General features: G+C 53.7%; 3 protein-coding genes across 3 annotated transcripts; 1 reads left to right on the forward strand and 2 right to left on the reverse strand.

Moving 5' to 3' along the window:
• Positions 1-2,380: 2,380 nt before the first annotated feature.
• Positions 2,381-6,643, forward strand: LAESUDRAFT_758850 (glycosyltransferase family 20 protein; the record flags this gene model as incomplete). The annotated part of the gene is made up of 12 exons (XM_040912505.1): positions 2,381-3,140; positions 3,968-4,290; positions 4,359-4,510; positions 4,568-4,679; positions 4,734-5,126; positions 5,190-5,435; positions 5,497-5,787; positions 5,841-5,917; positions 5,966-6,033; positions 6,085-6,134; positions 6,195-6,266; positions 6,317-6,643. The coding sequence occupies 12 exons, from the start codon at positions 2,381-2,383 to the stop codon at positions 6,641-6,643; spliced, it is 2,871 nt and encodes a 956-aa protein (XP_040764776.1).
• A 426-nt stretch (positions 6,644-7,069) lies between these two features.
• Positions 7,070-8,923, reverse strand: LAESUDRAFT_678564 (RNA-binding domain-containing protein; the record flags this gene model as incomplete). The annotated part of the gene is made up of 9 exons (XM_040905684.1): positions 7,070-7,179; positions 7,232-7,382; positions 7,440-7,730; positions 7,786-7,835; positions 7,887-8,040; positions 8,101-8,259; positions 8,316-8,409; positions 8,462-8,522; positions 8,800-8,923. Coding segments are annotated over 9 exons (1,194 nt in total), but the record flags the coding sequence as incomplete, so codon positions are not given.
• A 2,905-nt stretch (positions 8,924-11,828) lies between these two features.
• LAESUDRAFT_129659 (uncharacterized protein) lies at positions 11,829-14,047 on the reverse strand. Its single transcript, XM_040901278.1, has 13 exons — positions 13,894-14,047; positions 13,746-13,828; positions 13,583-13,623; positions 13,404-13,529; positions 13,217-13,340; positions 13,074-13,164; positions 12,872-13,017; positions 12,707-12,818; positions 12,457-12,651; positions 12,365-12,403; positions 12,172-12,310; positions 12,037-12,122; positions 11,829-11,969 (listed from the first exon to the last, which is right to left on the reverse strand). The coding sequence occupies exons 2-13, from the start codon at positions 13,753-13,755 to the stop codon at positions 11,906-11,908; spliced, it is 1,173 nt and encodes a 390-aa protein (XP_040764778.1). The 5' UTR covers positions 13,756-13,828; positions 13,894-14,047; the 3' UTR covers positions 11,829-11,905.
• Between the last annotated feature and the right edge of the window lie 1,005 nt (positions 14,048-15,052).

Genomic DNA, 15,052 nt, shown 5'->3' on the forward strand with positions numbered 1-15,052 from the left:
TGCCCGGAACCGCGCATGCAGACAAATTTACCGCTCCGGGACACTTTGTGTCTGCTGGCCTTCCATGACATCGACACAATATCTGATTGCGCAGCCTTGTCGGCGGGAAATGCAGAAATCGTGACCGACAGAGCTTCCAGTGCTGGCAGCAGCTCCTTGTAGGCAGACCGTATCCAGCGAGCGGAAGAACGGTGACAGGCCGCATCGGATTCTTCTTCATGACTATCAAGAGACGCAGGCGATATATGCGTCCGAAGGATTTCGTAGCTGGCAGAGTCACTGCACTTATACGAGTCGCCGGGCACTGGGGATGGCCGTGGCAGTGCTGAAGAGGCTGCTTAAGTTCACAGCCACCAACCGACGCGCGCCTGAGTATCTCCCGGTGCGATTCACGCGACAATCAGTTATTCAGTTGTAAAAAAAAAATGTAAGGATGTCAACGGGACAGCTATATAACAGCGGGAAATGCAGGTTCCTCCCCATCTACCCTATGGCAGCTAAGGGGGCTTCATGCGAGAGGCGATACATTGTTTCATACCGTTTGGGGCCCCAGGATCAGGCACGTGCGCATGATCGAGACGAAGCACAAAATCCTACCCCCTCCGCGAAACGGTGAAACGCAACACGGAAAATGGGATTATACGCAGTCGAGACGATGCACTGCAGGTGGCTATGTCCCCCCATTTCTTCATAACAAATATGCCTATGATATTGCAATTGATGCTGTTGCAATGCACGGTGGGCAAGTGACAACGAGGGTTCGCTGCTGGCGGCACCGACACGATTGGATCCGGCCGAGTCGTAGGCAGTGTTTTGGACACCTTCTCGCCGAGAAAGCTTCAGCGAAGAGGACTGCGCAGCCGGCCCGCTAGTGGTGGGATTTGTTTGCACGGAGTCTGAGACAAGATAACTGTATCGACGCTCAGCGTCAGATTCGGACGAACGGGCCGCGAGTTACAGCAGGTGTCAGAGTGGCCACACCTACTTATGTAGCCGTACGGTCGAAAAGGGGGATATGAACAGCCTGTATATCCAAGTTCCATATACAAATCTGGGCATCGACTTGCGCAAAGAGCATAATACGGCTATGCTGCAAGGACGAGGGTAACTAGATCTCAATAAGCGACGGTTGTGGAGATGATGGAGGCGAAAGAAGAGATAGGCAGGAGAGGGCTAGCTGCGAGGGAAGTGCAGCCTGGGCACGGCAGAAAGAACGGGACGTGTTGGCGGGAGGCAGTATGAAGTCAAGTAGCCGATAGAGCCGGAAGCTTGTAGGTAATGAGATTATGGGATCGGCGAGACCTCTCTTGGGAAATATTGATGAGAGCGCACACATGTACGTCTCAAAAGCTTGCTGCAGAGGCGACATTACAGCGAGATTGCAGAAGACGGGATCCGCAGTGAAGCCAGAGATCAGCAAAAAGTATCATCAGCAGCAGCGAAGCCCGAGCACATTCCATCATGTGCTCACCGTCCGTCTGCAATCCAATGTTTTCGCAGGTTAAAAAAAAAGTGCTGACGAGTTGAGATACGGCCTGAGGACGATCAACGGTGAATTGTTCACGCAAATGACGCCGCGATGCGCGGTGCACGTCTGGGAAGTGAGTATAAAAATGCCGTCTGTGCGTGGAAAGGGGACGATAAGGATCTTTTTGAATTCCAAACGGCGGGACAGGTGAGGGGCCGTGCGCACCCGTTGGCGGTTGCGAGAGATGGAGGGCGATGGCCAAACAAGGCAGGTTCTTACGTTGAGCGTCTTCGCGCGGGTCGTAAGCAGAATTCTTGCATCATGGTAATGAAATGAATGCGCGGAGATCTCCAGTGAGCTGCTGACGGTGATCTTGAAGGCAGCGAGTCTGATACACGTGGAGGAGCAGGATGGCCCAACTTGGCAGGAGGCTTGCCCGATCAATTGCTCGTCTAATTCATTCAGAGAGTCTTATGCCGTTTGTGTCTGAGGAGACCACTCGCGTCTTAGCCGAGGCATACTCGCGCGCTTCCGGCCCCGAGGACGATCGAAGCACGCACGGGGAGGACATCGACGCGCTCCTCGTCGCGATCAAAATGAAACAGCGAGGAACCATGACGTTGGCGCTCACGTGAAGAGGAGTAACAGTTCCCGATCTGGACGCGTCCTCCCGCCGGCGCGAATCAGGAGGAGGATAACAAGTGCGGTTACTCGCCAGCCTAGGCCCGACTGCCGAATACTTATAGCCTCTACCTTTCCCCGGTTCCTCTCCTCCTCCCCCCCCGTCCTGCCTGCCCTCCGCGTGTATCTCCCTCCGTACTCGTGCATATACACCGCGCTTTAAACCTTCATCGTCGCTGTCCGAGTCATCCACGCAACTTACCTCACGCTAGCATCCCACGTACTCACACAATGGACAGCTTCGCCAGTCCGGACGCAGGCACGCGCCCTCCCGCCGCAGTCTCCCTCGCCGCAGTGCGTGAGCAGGTCCGCAAGCTCGAGGCCGAGCACCGCGCACAGGGCATAGTCCTTTCCGGCCGCATCATCCACGTCTGCCACTACCTCCCCGTTGTCTCCGCACTTACTCCCCGTCCTGCCAGCGCAGCGAAAGTACTGCCAAGCCCGCCGCAGACTCCCCCGGCGCACCCATCTGACATCCCGCCCAGCCCAAGCAGCGAGAAGCTCCCGGACGAGAAAGCTCAGGATGACGAGCAAATAATCGAGCAGCCTGTCCCGCAGCAAGCACAGGTGGGGACAGACGACCCCCGCACGCGCTGGGCAGTCCGCATGCGCTACGGCCACTCTGCCATGTTTTCAGGCATTGCATCCCTCTCTTCGACGCATGAGCAGCTCCTCGTCGGCTGGACCGGCGACATAGTCACTGCACCGCCAATTATCACACCCGTCAATGCTTCCTCTCCCTCGTCCACTCCTCCTCAGCAAGGTGCAAGCACGCCGTTGGACAGTTTTACTGCTCCCCCGAATGCGAGCGAGCTGCCAACAAAGGTCCCTATGGAACGAATTTCTCTGGAAGAGCGCTCAGCGCTTGACCCGTGCCTTGTAAAGTATGCTGCTGCGGAGATGAAGGAAGGCTCGAAGCCCACTACATATGTCCCCGTGTGGCTAGACGACGACGACGCGCATGGGCACTATGAGGGATACTGCAAACAAAGTGAGTATCTCATACTGACTCATGTGCTGTTTCTCCCTACTTCCCGCGTCTCCTTCACGCTTCCCGGGCGCCCTCCCATTCTCTTCGCCTGTTCCCGCCCAATTTTGTGTCCGAGGCCTCGAGCCATTCTAGCCGCCCCAATCTCGCGTATCAGTGCGCATACATCCACCGCTCTGCCATATCCGCGCATCTGGTTCGCTTCGCGTCAGCCAGATGCGAATGCGGACGCATATATGCGCGCTCCGTTTCATCATGGGCCGAGATTGCGTTCGGAGCTTATCTCGCAGTCCCGGTCTGGATGGAGGACGTGGAGTGTGAACTGATGAGGGGGTGAACGTGGTTGGGCACGTTCATGTCGCTTGGTTTGGAGGCGCACTTGAATTTGGATATGGAGCCAAGAGCTCGGATTTGGGTGACATGCCGGCCTTGGGCTGGGCTAAGACGAAGGGCGACTAGCGACTGCCAATCTGGTTTATCGGGCATGATTTTTTCTTTGTATGTTGTGGTTTGCTGCGGGTTGGCTGGTTACAGCCTTTTGCTTTCCTTGCTGGTCTCTATTCGGTCCTGTCAGCTGCTCTGGTCCCCCTCGCGACGCTCCTTGCCAAGAGACCGACAGTTGTTAGGAAGGAGATGATGCTTTTCCGAGTAATCCGAGTGGGAGAGTGCGTCCTGTGTACAACGGGAGCTGGGTGGGGTGGGGTGTATACACTTTCAGATATCCCATCTGATCCTTTACGCTTCCCCGTGCCGTTATTGCTCTCCATGCCTCTGCTACGTCATATATGCCGTAAAATAACATTATACTGACATCACTGCCTTCCACTCAGCTCTCTGGCCGCTCTTCCATTATCTCCTATGGCAAGACGTCGCGACGGAGTACGCGTCCGCGGACGCGCATTGGGCGTCATACGCGGCGGTCAATGCGGCGTTTGCGAAGCGGGTGCAGGAGGTGTACCGTCCAGGTGACCTCATCTGGATTCACGACTATCACCTGCTTCTCGTACCGTCGCTGCTCCGAACGGCGCTGCCGGAGGTAGCGGTCGGTCTGTTTGTGCACACGCCGTTCCCAAGCTCTGAGATTTTCAGATGCTTGCCACGAAGGAAGGAGATCTTGGATGGAATGCTGGGGGCGAATTTGATTTGCTTCCAGGTAAGAATTTGACTATCGTCATTTTTTTTCACAGGATGAGCAGCTAAAGATGGTGCGCTTACGTACAGACATACTCATATTCGCGTCATTTCACGTCGTCGTGTGTGAGGGTATGTGGGTATGAGATCACCCCTACTGGCGGCATCGATGTCATGGGGCATGTTGCGGCGATCGCATACTGCCCGGTGGGCGTCGATGCCGAGCGAGTGGCGAAGGATACGTGAGTACCCACCGCACCGTTTGCAAGTGCAGCATCTCACTAGAGGAATGTATGCAGCCTTCGTCCGGGCATCAAGCCGAAGTTGGAGGCACTGCGTACTTTATATGAGGGCAAGAAGATTATCGTTGGTAGGGACAAGCTGGACGTCGTCAAGGGTGTCGTGCAGAAGGTCTGTCTCCTCAATGCGCACGAGTGTTCGGCGTACTGACGATCCCCGCTGCAGCTCCGAGCCTTTGAGAAGCTGCTGCAAGACTACCCGCAATGGATCGGCAACGTTGTCTTCATCCAGGTGACCTCGCCCGCGCTGTCGGACTCGCCGAAGCTCGAGCGGCAGGTGTCGGAGCTCGTCGCGCATATCAATGGCGAGTACGGCTCGTTGGACTTCATTCCGGTGCATCATTATCATCAGACGATCAAGAAGGATGAGTTCTATGCGCTGCTATCGGTTGCGGACCTTGGTGTGATTACCCCGTTGAGGGACGGAATGAACACGACGTCGATGGAGTTTGTGATTGCGCAGGAGCGATCGAAGCATAGCCCGCTTGTCCTTTCGGAGTTCATGGGTATCTCGGGCAATATGTCGGATGCGTTGCAGGTGAATCCGTGGAACCTCGGGGTGCGCATACATCCATCTCTCATATATGTGTGCACGTTGTTGATGGAAGTGATGTGACTGCAGGAGGTTGCAGCGGCGATGAATCGTGGGCTGACGATGTCGGAGGAGGAGAAGCTGCGGAGGCACAAGCAGCTATTCAAGACGGTGACGACGCACACGTCGCATACGTGGGCGGCGATGCTCGTGAAGATGCTGCTGCAACAGGTTGGACGACAGAACTACGCACGGCAGACACCGCTCATGCCGAAGGACCGTCTTGAGAGCCAGTACCGCAGCGCGAAGAAGCGGCTGTTTTTGCTCGACTACGATGTGCGTCGCGGCTCTTTTCGTGATCCCTGGATGTGAGTGTACTAATGCGTGCGTATTATAGGGCACACTCGCACCGATCGTGCGCGTGCCGAGCGCAGCGGTGCCGTCGCTTGATACGCTGGAGGCACTCGAGCGGCTGACGGAAGACCCCCGGAACGTCGTGTTCATCATCTCGGGGCGCGACGGCGAGTTCTTGGAGCAGCATCTGGGCCACATCAAGAACCTCGGCATGTCGGCGGAGCATGGCGGCTTCGTGCGCGAGCCGGGTGCGAAGGAGTGGTCGAACTTTACGGAGAACTTGGATATGAGCTGGATGGATGAGGTCCTAGAGATCTTTAGGTATTATACTGAGGTGGGTTTTGTGATTGTTTGGGTGCGTGTGTGTGCTAATGGGAGTGTGTATAGCGCACGACTGGGAGCCAGATTGAGGTGAAGAAGAGCTCGATTACGTGGCATTATCGGGCGAGTGACCCAGAGTGGGGGTACGTGTGTAGGTAATACTGGCGAGATGGTGTCTCATTCTTGTGCAGTTTGTTCCAGTGCCGTCAGTGCCAGGACCTGCTCGAGAACAACTTGGCCCGTAAGCGGCCGATAGAAGGTCAGTATGGAGAAGACATTGCGAACGTACGGTGCTGATTGTTATCTTTAGTGCTTGTTGGCAAGAAGAACCTCGAGGTCCGCCCGCTTGCCGTCAACAAGGTTTGTTCCCTTTCGGTCGATTTGTTGTGAAGAATTAGCTAACAGTGATTGTGTTCGTAGGGCGAGATCGTCAAGCGTATCCTCTACTACAATCCTGATGCCGAGTTCGTCTTCTGCGCGGGCGACGACAAGGTACGTTAGTGACACCCTAGTTCATTCATTTGTCAATTCACGCCTCGCAGACTGACGAGGACATGTTCCGCGCCTTGCTGCTCTTCAACGGCAACGGCAGCGGGAACGGCAGCAGCGAGAGCAACGGCGAGGAGAAAAAGGCAATCCTCCCGGCCCCGCTCTCCGTCACGCTCATTGCAAAAGAACCCGCGAGCCATTTCTCGCCCGTCGAGCTTGCGCTTACCCGCGAGGGGATATTCACCACCGCGGTCGGCCACAGCAGCAAGCGCACGCTTGCCGCGTGGCACGTCACTAGCCCCGAGGCGGTTATTGAGCTCTTGCTCGATCTCGGTAACATAGCAGCCCACGACGTCGACGAGGCGAAGAGTTACCTATGATCGATGATCGACGGCCTCGCGGCAATTCCGGCAATGCTCCATCTCCACCAGCCCCCATACATGGCGTTCTCGACCTCATCTTCATTCCATTCGATTTGTATCGGGTTGCGACAACATACACGGGCTTCGCACACCCGTCGCGGATTGGTGTTATATTGGTTTTGGCACGGGCAGGTTGTACGAGTGTAATGGCATAGAAGACATCATCATCATCAACTTGTACATTCCCGCAGGGACTTAGTTTCGCACATCATTCACGCAGAATCGAACCATAGAGCAGCTAAAGTTGGGTTTGTATTGTAGACGCCAATTTTAGAATCATGGTACGGCACAAGTACATAGCGAGCAAACCACCCCAAGAGAATGCACATAGAATGCACGTCGCTGCTTGAGACACATGCCCACTCACACATCGGTCTGCATAGGTAAGGGTAAGGCCTGGCCGCCTTTCGCAGCGCTCGGCGTGAACGTGTGCCAGCGATCGTTGAAGCGGACGTCCAGTGGCCGTCCTCCGTACATATAGTTCTGGAATTTGGCTGCGGACGAGCGTCAGTTTAATTGATGATGAGAAGGAGCATGCAATCTCACCAATGGCGGTCTCAGCCTCCGGGACTTGACTGAACTGCACAACACCGCAGCCCTTCGACCGGGCACCTTCAAATAAGATCTCAGCCAGCTCAACCTGGCCGGTCGTCTCAAACAGCTCCACCAGGTCCTCATTAGCAGTAGACCACGGCAGCTACACCATCCATCCTCAGCTCAAACCCGACATCAGAAATGAAGCACCAATACGCACGTTTCGCACCATGATCTGCTGGCTCGGCTCCGCCTCGAAACCGGGGTAGGGAGCTCCAGCTGCAAATCCTCCAGCGGGATACCCCTCCATCCTGAGCCCGCCGCTTTGCGAGTCTGGTCCGGAATAATCCGCATACAAGTCCTGGCTGGAGAAGTCGCGCCCTGGAGCGGCACCGGCGTAGCCCCCGCGAAACCCTCCTCGGAAGCCACCCCTGCCGCCACGCAAACCACGCAAGCCACCGCGGAAGCCGCCTCGGAAGGCACCCGGGCCAGAGAGACCGGCGTAGCGGTCCTGCGATTGCTCCATCAAGCGAATGTCGATATGGAGAGTGCCAATGTCTACGTACCTCGCGCACTTCGAGTGTACGTCCGTACCAGTCGAAGCCATTGTACATACCTACCGACAATCAGAATAATGCTGCAGGGAAAAAAACACAGTGCTACACACTGATGGCCTGCTGAGCATCTTTTGCGGTCTCGAAAATGACAGTCCCAGATCCCTTCGGGCGTCCATCCGCACCAATGTTGATGTCGGCACGGATGATATTACCCGCAGAACGGAACAAATCCTTCAAGTCCTGCCAGCCAGCTTGGTAGGGCAGCTACGAACGCACCGACAATCAGACTTGTGCAATTCGAGCAACGATGTGAACTGTACATACATTGCCGACATAAAGTTGATTGCCGGGGTTCGTGTGGCCGAAGAGGTTGTGGGACGGCGGACGAGGTGGCGGCGCTGCGTGCAGTCCTTGCCCGGCCATCGCCATACCGATCTTACCTGGAACGGGCGTTGCACCGAATCGGGATTCGTTTTCGCGGTCCTAGAGACAGCGCATAAGAAACCGCTCCACTTTATTTGTCCAACAATATTGCACACCTCGCGAATGAAGACTGGCCGACTCAGCAAAGATTGTTCCGAGAGCTCTCGGATCGCACGTTGAGCGTCTTCCTGCGAGGCAAACTCGACGATACTTAAAAATTGATCAGTACTTGTGCGACATAAATTCTGCCAAATGTACTCACCCGCATCCCTTGGACACACCCGTCGGCGTGACAAGCACTTCGGCGAACAAGACCTCACCAGCTAAGTACCCCAAAAGAAAGCTCCCATCAATAACCGTCCTCTCAACTCGCCGTTCCATCAGTAGACCAAGAAACGCCAGCAAACCGACGGCCTCGACACGCAACCTCTTTCCTCGTGCATCACACTCATGAAGCTGCTTGCCTGCCTGCCCGCCACCTCTCTCCGCAGAGTCTCACTCGGACTCTCGAGCTCAAGCGATCGCCTGCGCCTGCGCCGGCCGCGCGCCTCCGTGGACGTGGAAAACAGCGAATAACTAATTTGAGATTCCCCCACCCACCTCCCCGCATGAATTCCATCAGGTCCCTGTACTTGACGTCGTAACTGAGGTTGCCGACGTAGACCCGGTTTTCTCTTTTGCTGACCTTGGCGAACTCGACCGCCTCTTCGTGGGGCGCGTTCATGGGACCACCGAGCGAGCGTGAGAAGGGCTCGGTAGGACGACGCTCCCGGCTCCGCGAACGACTGTGCGATCGTGTGCGCGAATTGGAGCGCGAGCGCGAGCGGCGCGAATGGCGACGCGGAGAGCGGGAACGTTTGTGAGAGCGGGAACGCGAGGGACTGCGCGACCTCCGGCGCTGAAAAATAACGCCACCTTCAGTGTACGGTCCCCAATCATGCATATGCGCACTCACATCGCCGTTCCGCCTTTCCTCGGGCTCCCAATGGTCACTTCGACGACTGCGGCCTTATTTTGAACGCGTCAGGATCGTGCCTCAGGGGCACGACTCGCGCTCATCAACTATAAGGGTAGCGCTTACCTGAGCCACGGTCGCGATCTCTGTCGCGTTCACGGTCGCGGTCACGATCCTTGTCGCGGTCGCGCCTGTCCCTCTCACGATCTTTGTCTCTGTCGCGCTCCCTGTCCCTATCACGGTCAGCGTCGCGCTCCCCGCCCCGCTCTCTCTCACGATCTCTTTTGTCCTCCACGTCGTCCTTCGCCTTCATATCGACGTCCATTGTGCGCAGAGCTCCTGGGAAGACGGTGAACGTGGAATGGATAGCCGGACAAGGAGGATGGTGGTGGTAGGAGGCAAAGATCGAGTCTTTTTCTGACCCCTCTTCCTGCCCAATGATCGCCCGGCGTTAATTTGGCTTGAGATTCCCAGGCTCCTTAATTGGAAATTTCCTGCCGTCAAAGTTCGTCAAAACGCTACCCGTAGTAGACGGCCCTCATCCAAATGGTCCTTCAAAGACAGGCATAATTGCAGCACAATTTCTGGGAGCGGCGGCAGCTGGGACTCGGTAGTCCCAAGTCTCTTTGGTTGTCGAATTATTTTCCTGGCTCGTCGGATCGCTTTTCTCATGCGTCCACAGCGTCCAAGTCTTACTACAGTGGCCAAAAACTTAAAGCTGTTTCCGTTGAAAATGGACCATGAGTGTATTCGTCTGATGCTAGCTGCATCTCTGAGCTTACCAACGGAATGACTCTACTTCTTCGCGACTTTAGGTACATGTGGAGAAATCGAAACAATAGGACTCCGTGACGAGCTGGCCCTCCACCTTTGGGCATTTGTTTCAGTTCCGAAATATTTTGTAGCTAAGACGATCATGGGCCGTGCGCAGGCGGTCCATAGGAAGTAGGATTACGAGATCTGACCTACCCAATTGGTGAACAATAACCTCCATCCATGCGGATAGCCTGCGTGATATAGCTGACGATCGTGTTCTCTAGTCGATGTGCTACCTTTAGTAGGAGCGACCGCAGGCTCAATCCAATGCACTCGTTCTGGTGGCCCGTGCATCAAAATCATCTCACGATTAGTAGGACATCACTCCCGTCTATTATTCCTTGATACGTTCAATATACAAGCGTGTCACGGTCGCCAGTCAATTTCGGCATTATACGTGGCCACTCGAAACCCGGTGGCACTTACTGCGCTTTGTGTGCCCATGAGCCGCTGCCAAGTATCCTCGTCGCTCCTGCCTAGTTGGATCGAGGCCACTGCATTTCTATGTGCCACCCAGAGGATTTTACAGAATTCTCAACATGGCCAGCTAATCACGCCGCTTGTCGTGAAGTCAGCACTCCTTGAGGCTGAAGGTATATAAACCCCTCAGAATCAGTTCCCTCCCCATCGTCGTCTTCTAACAAGTACCTTTTTCAACCATCATCCTCCTCATTCTCTAAATGCGGCGTCCACGCCCGCCACCCACGTCTCCAGTGCTCCTCTTCTCAAAGAGGCCTTGTGCGAATACCCTATGGTTACCACGACCGCCGATATACAACCGTCCTTACAGCCGCCTGGCGCCCGATCCAGCATCTCCACGGCGCGTCGGGACCGGCGCTAGGTGCTAAGATGTCAGTTGCCCCTCTCACTCGCCATTCACCGCTCATTTTGACATGACTCGCACTAGTGGCATCACTCGTTCCCAGTGCCCGCCGGTTGACCAACACCAGCCACCGCCACGGCGCCTCAGTCCTAAGCGACAACCCTGTGAGCTTCGCCTCACCAATCACGGGCGCATCGCGATGGGAGAACGTGCTGCACATGCGGGAATGGGCAACGGGGGATATTACCGCCTTTCGTTATCACAACAATGCTGTTCCGCAAGTCATCGCCCGCTCCGAAAGGAGCTCAATCATGGGCATGAGCGGGCGGAAGGAGTTTATGGGTATTATGGTAATAATACTCAATATCTGGAGGGAACTGATAGTAATCCTAAATTTATGAAGTGCATTGGGAGCACTGCTAGTCTGGTTCTAAGTAGGATCCAGTCTCTCAAACATACAATAGTCAGAGCTGTGGCCGTGCCATGTAAAGTTTGGTATCAGAGATCATGAAGTTTCAATGAATCCTCCTAGATAATTACTCCTACAGAAAAGACAGGACACATTGCTCGATAAGTTCCGGAATGGATCACGAAGACTTGGATTGTTTGCGCAGATGTTCATGTCATCATTTATTACTCCTCTCGTATCATCGAAGGTATAGCGTCAACAATGACTGTTTTAGTTCAGACTGTTGCCACAGCAAATAATGTATGAAATAGCTCTTGACTGTCGCCATTCACGAAATGTTGCGAGAGCACTTGAATTGTTTCTAGACTGGTCTTCAACTCTGGCATCTGACCAGGGGTGGACTGACAATGCCCGTTATCCATATCAAGCGATAGTCATAGGCAATTGCCCCCCCCGGGACATCGCGCATGCATCTCCACGAAAAACAGTCCAAGATAACGAATGTCATAGAAGAGGTTTCTCGATGAGACGGTCTACAACAACGTCGTGATCATTACCTAGAATGACTTCAGGTAAGAAGTCCCATCAGTCGCTCGTATCGTTAATCGCCCGAAGATTCAACGCCTTCAACTACTCCTTGTACCTGACGCTGTGACCGTGTCCCAAGGCTCCTCTCCTACGATAAATTGTTGTGTGCTATTGCTCATGCAGGTACGCGTTTTCGATAATTATCGAGGTGCGGCGCGGCACACATATACTGGAATCGGCTAATGAGGATTGTTATACAGGCTCAGACTACTTGATGAACCACCATTCACATATTATTTATCGTACATCACCAGATACGATGGTCGGAGTGCGTCGTTGGTGAACACGATCAGTTCGTCGTGGCTGACGGCGGCGCCTTTCTCTCCAAGAACCTATCATGGTGTCAGATGGAATCCTATCGAAGAGGAGATGTCTGCTGACCGAGTCAAACCCAGCTGGGGGTGCGGTGAGTGAAGGCACGTCGACTGTCGTCTTGTAGCCCTTTCCCACCACAACCTTGTTGAGGAGAATAGCTTTGAGAGGGGAATTGGAGTTGACGTTCCGCGCATAGTCATTGGAACTAGCATCTACATATCAGTATCGTATATCTCTTGCATGTTGTCCGACCACATACTTGGACGACGTGGATGATGTGTAATGTCCAACACCGAATCTGCACCTCGTTCAGTATGACAGCAGCTGTCCTGGATCACGAGCTGCACGTACCTTCCCCGGGCGAAGAACTTTAGATCAAACGAAGTCTCGATGATGCGGCACAGAGCGCAACTCGCAGATGAACAAAGTTGCGCATTACCGTTGTCCCCGATCGTGCATTCTCGTCTGGTCCCATGCCACCGTCGGTTCTCATTACCTGCAGGCCGTCCGGCGGCCATGAAATGCCCACGACTCTCGACCGCCGCCCTATGAGTCAGGTTGATCAGTCGCATTTTGCATACTAGCACAATACGCTCTGTACTTGTATTTCTCGTATTGGTCTTGAGATGCCTTCGGTCGCACAATTTTGTAGACATGCTTGACTTTAGGGCATTGACTGTTGTGTCTCCAGGAAGATTTAAATTGCGCGACAACTGCCGTCAACTTGTCAATGGCTCATCAATCGCATCCTAGTCAGCACACTGACCGTTATTGAAGACAGTGTGATTCTCCGGGACCTCCAGCAGCACCACGGCATGCTTCTGCGCTTCTTCCGCGCAAGTCCTCGAGCAGTAAGGGAAGGTACCTTGTTTCGGTTTCTGCAGGCACCACAGACATGCATTTTCTCCAAGACTAACCAATCGTTATCAGCAGCAATGCACACGTAGCGGAGGTATGCATGTCCGTACGTCTTGTGCTTTTTGGTGCAGTACTTTCCCGTGCCGTTCGTGGACTTGAATGCTGGCTGATTGCAGCCAGGTATTGGGCAAATACCGTTCGCTGTCGACCACATGGAGCACGTGCTAGGAGAAACAAAAAGCTAGCGACTTACAGACGGCACTTCTGTTGGTAGTATTCCGTTGCGGCGCAGCCGGCGTCTGCTTGCTTGCACACGTCCGGCTGCAGTATGGGTGTGTCCGCTTTCCATCAGTGAACTGCGGCCGACTGTGACAGACCTGATGCCCAGTATAATGTCGACTCCTTCAGTTCAAGAGGGAAAATGATTGCCTTAGACATACAATACACATTGCTACGTTGTTGGGGAGGAATCCATTCCGAGCCGACGCAGCACTCGCACACTGTTTCCCGCAGTATGGATGAGCGTGGCCGGTGCTCTCCACGAATTTCGGACGAGCGTGACATTGCTAAGATAATGTCAACAAGCTCGGACGTTCATTGTGAAAGCCACTGTCCTTACCTCACAGAGGTTGGAATTAATTGCTCCAGCGGTCGCTATGCCTGGTAAAGCCGAGCAAATCTGTGAGCATTATAAAGCATTGGACAATTCATGTAAAAATAAATAGCAACGTGTATTGGGATATGCAGACTTGTCGCTCCAGAAGCCAAATGCTGAGACGCACCGTTGTTCATCGTTCACCAGTAAAATATTGGAATGCAGGGATTGAAAACAGATGGAGCTCAGCAGTGATAACGGTGGTATGCACTAGTAAGAGAGAAATCGATGAGCGTGAGTCCATGTGAGAAAGAGTTTAAAGCTGTAGCGCACACCTAGCACCCCTAACACGCGTTTTTCGCATTGATGTAGCATGTCGCTGAACTTTACCGGAATGAGGAGGACGCATGTTAGGTTGCGCCTTCAAACCGACAACTAATGTCTTCCTTTTGCAAGTCTGTGGTATCGTGGGTATCTTGCATTCATACATGCTCACGGCGGCTATCATGAAAGATACGGCCGCATATATATCCGGAAATCAAGCGCCCGTATGCACACTCGGCGGACAGCGGCCCTGACAACTACTCCAGTACGTCACGTTGAACTGAGGCACATAACGTCCAGTACAACGATGTGTCAAGTATTCCATCGCAAAGCGATAGCTGCATGCCGTGTCTTAGCGAGAGCAGTATTAGACGACGGTGAGATCACCAGTTTGTACGTGCATGTCGCTGTTGATAAGTGGACCGTTTAGTGTATAACTCCATACCACAACACAATGCAGTGATACATACTTCACATCAACTTCTTGTGCAGAATGTTCACTCCTAGGAAGAAGCAACAGAGCTGCGTGGAGTTTGAACCAGAAGATGACCTACTCTGGCATTTGACCTGTCGATATCCAGAGAAACCGAAGAGATTCGGACATTGGTAATGCAGCTATCTGCTCCGATAAATGTCGGCGATGAGAGCATCATAACATTTGAGACGGTGCTGACATGACTTTTATTCTTCGAGCATTTGTGGGATAAAAATCGAGCAGCACCATAGTAAACATATGCATGTCAGCTGTGGCTGTGCTTCAAGTCAATGGTGAAATGGCTGCTCCAGTTGAGTTCTGATGGGCATGCCTCATCAAGGATACTCAGTAGCGGTCCGAAGGTTGGATAAGGTAGCTCACCATGTGTATGCTGGAAGATAGCAGGAATCTGCTATCGCTGAGCATGCCATCATCACTAGACATACCAGTGTACTCTCGTACTAAATTCCCGAAATCTCAATGATAATGCCTCAGATGGACTAATGGAGGGCATTGAAACAAAGGGGAGCATCTCTGCGGAGCCATGTGCCCTTGAACTTCAGTGCATGTCGATGCAACAACCGATGTCTTCACAGAGAGAGAGCATTCGGGATAAGAAAGCGAGAGATGCCAGTCGCAGAGTGACTGTTGACACAACATACATCGAGGACAGACGTACTAGATGATGATGAAAA

Source organism: Laetiporus sulphureus, assembly GCF_001632365.1.
Source record: "Laetiporus sulphureus 93-53 unplaced genomic scaffold LAESUscaffold_17, whole genome shotgun sequence".
NCBI classification, from domain to species: Eukaryota; Fungi; Basidiomycota; class Agaricomycetes; order Polyporales; family Laetiporaceae; genus Laetiporus; species Laetiporus sulphureus.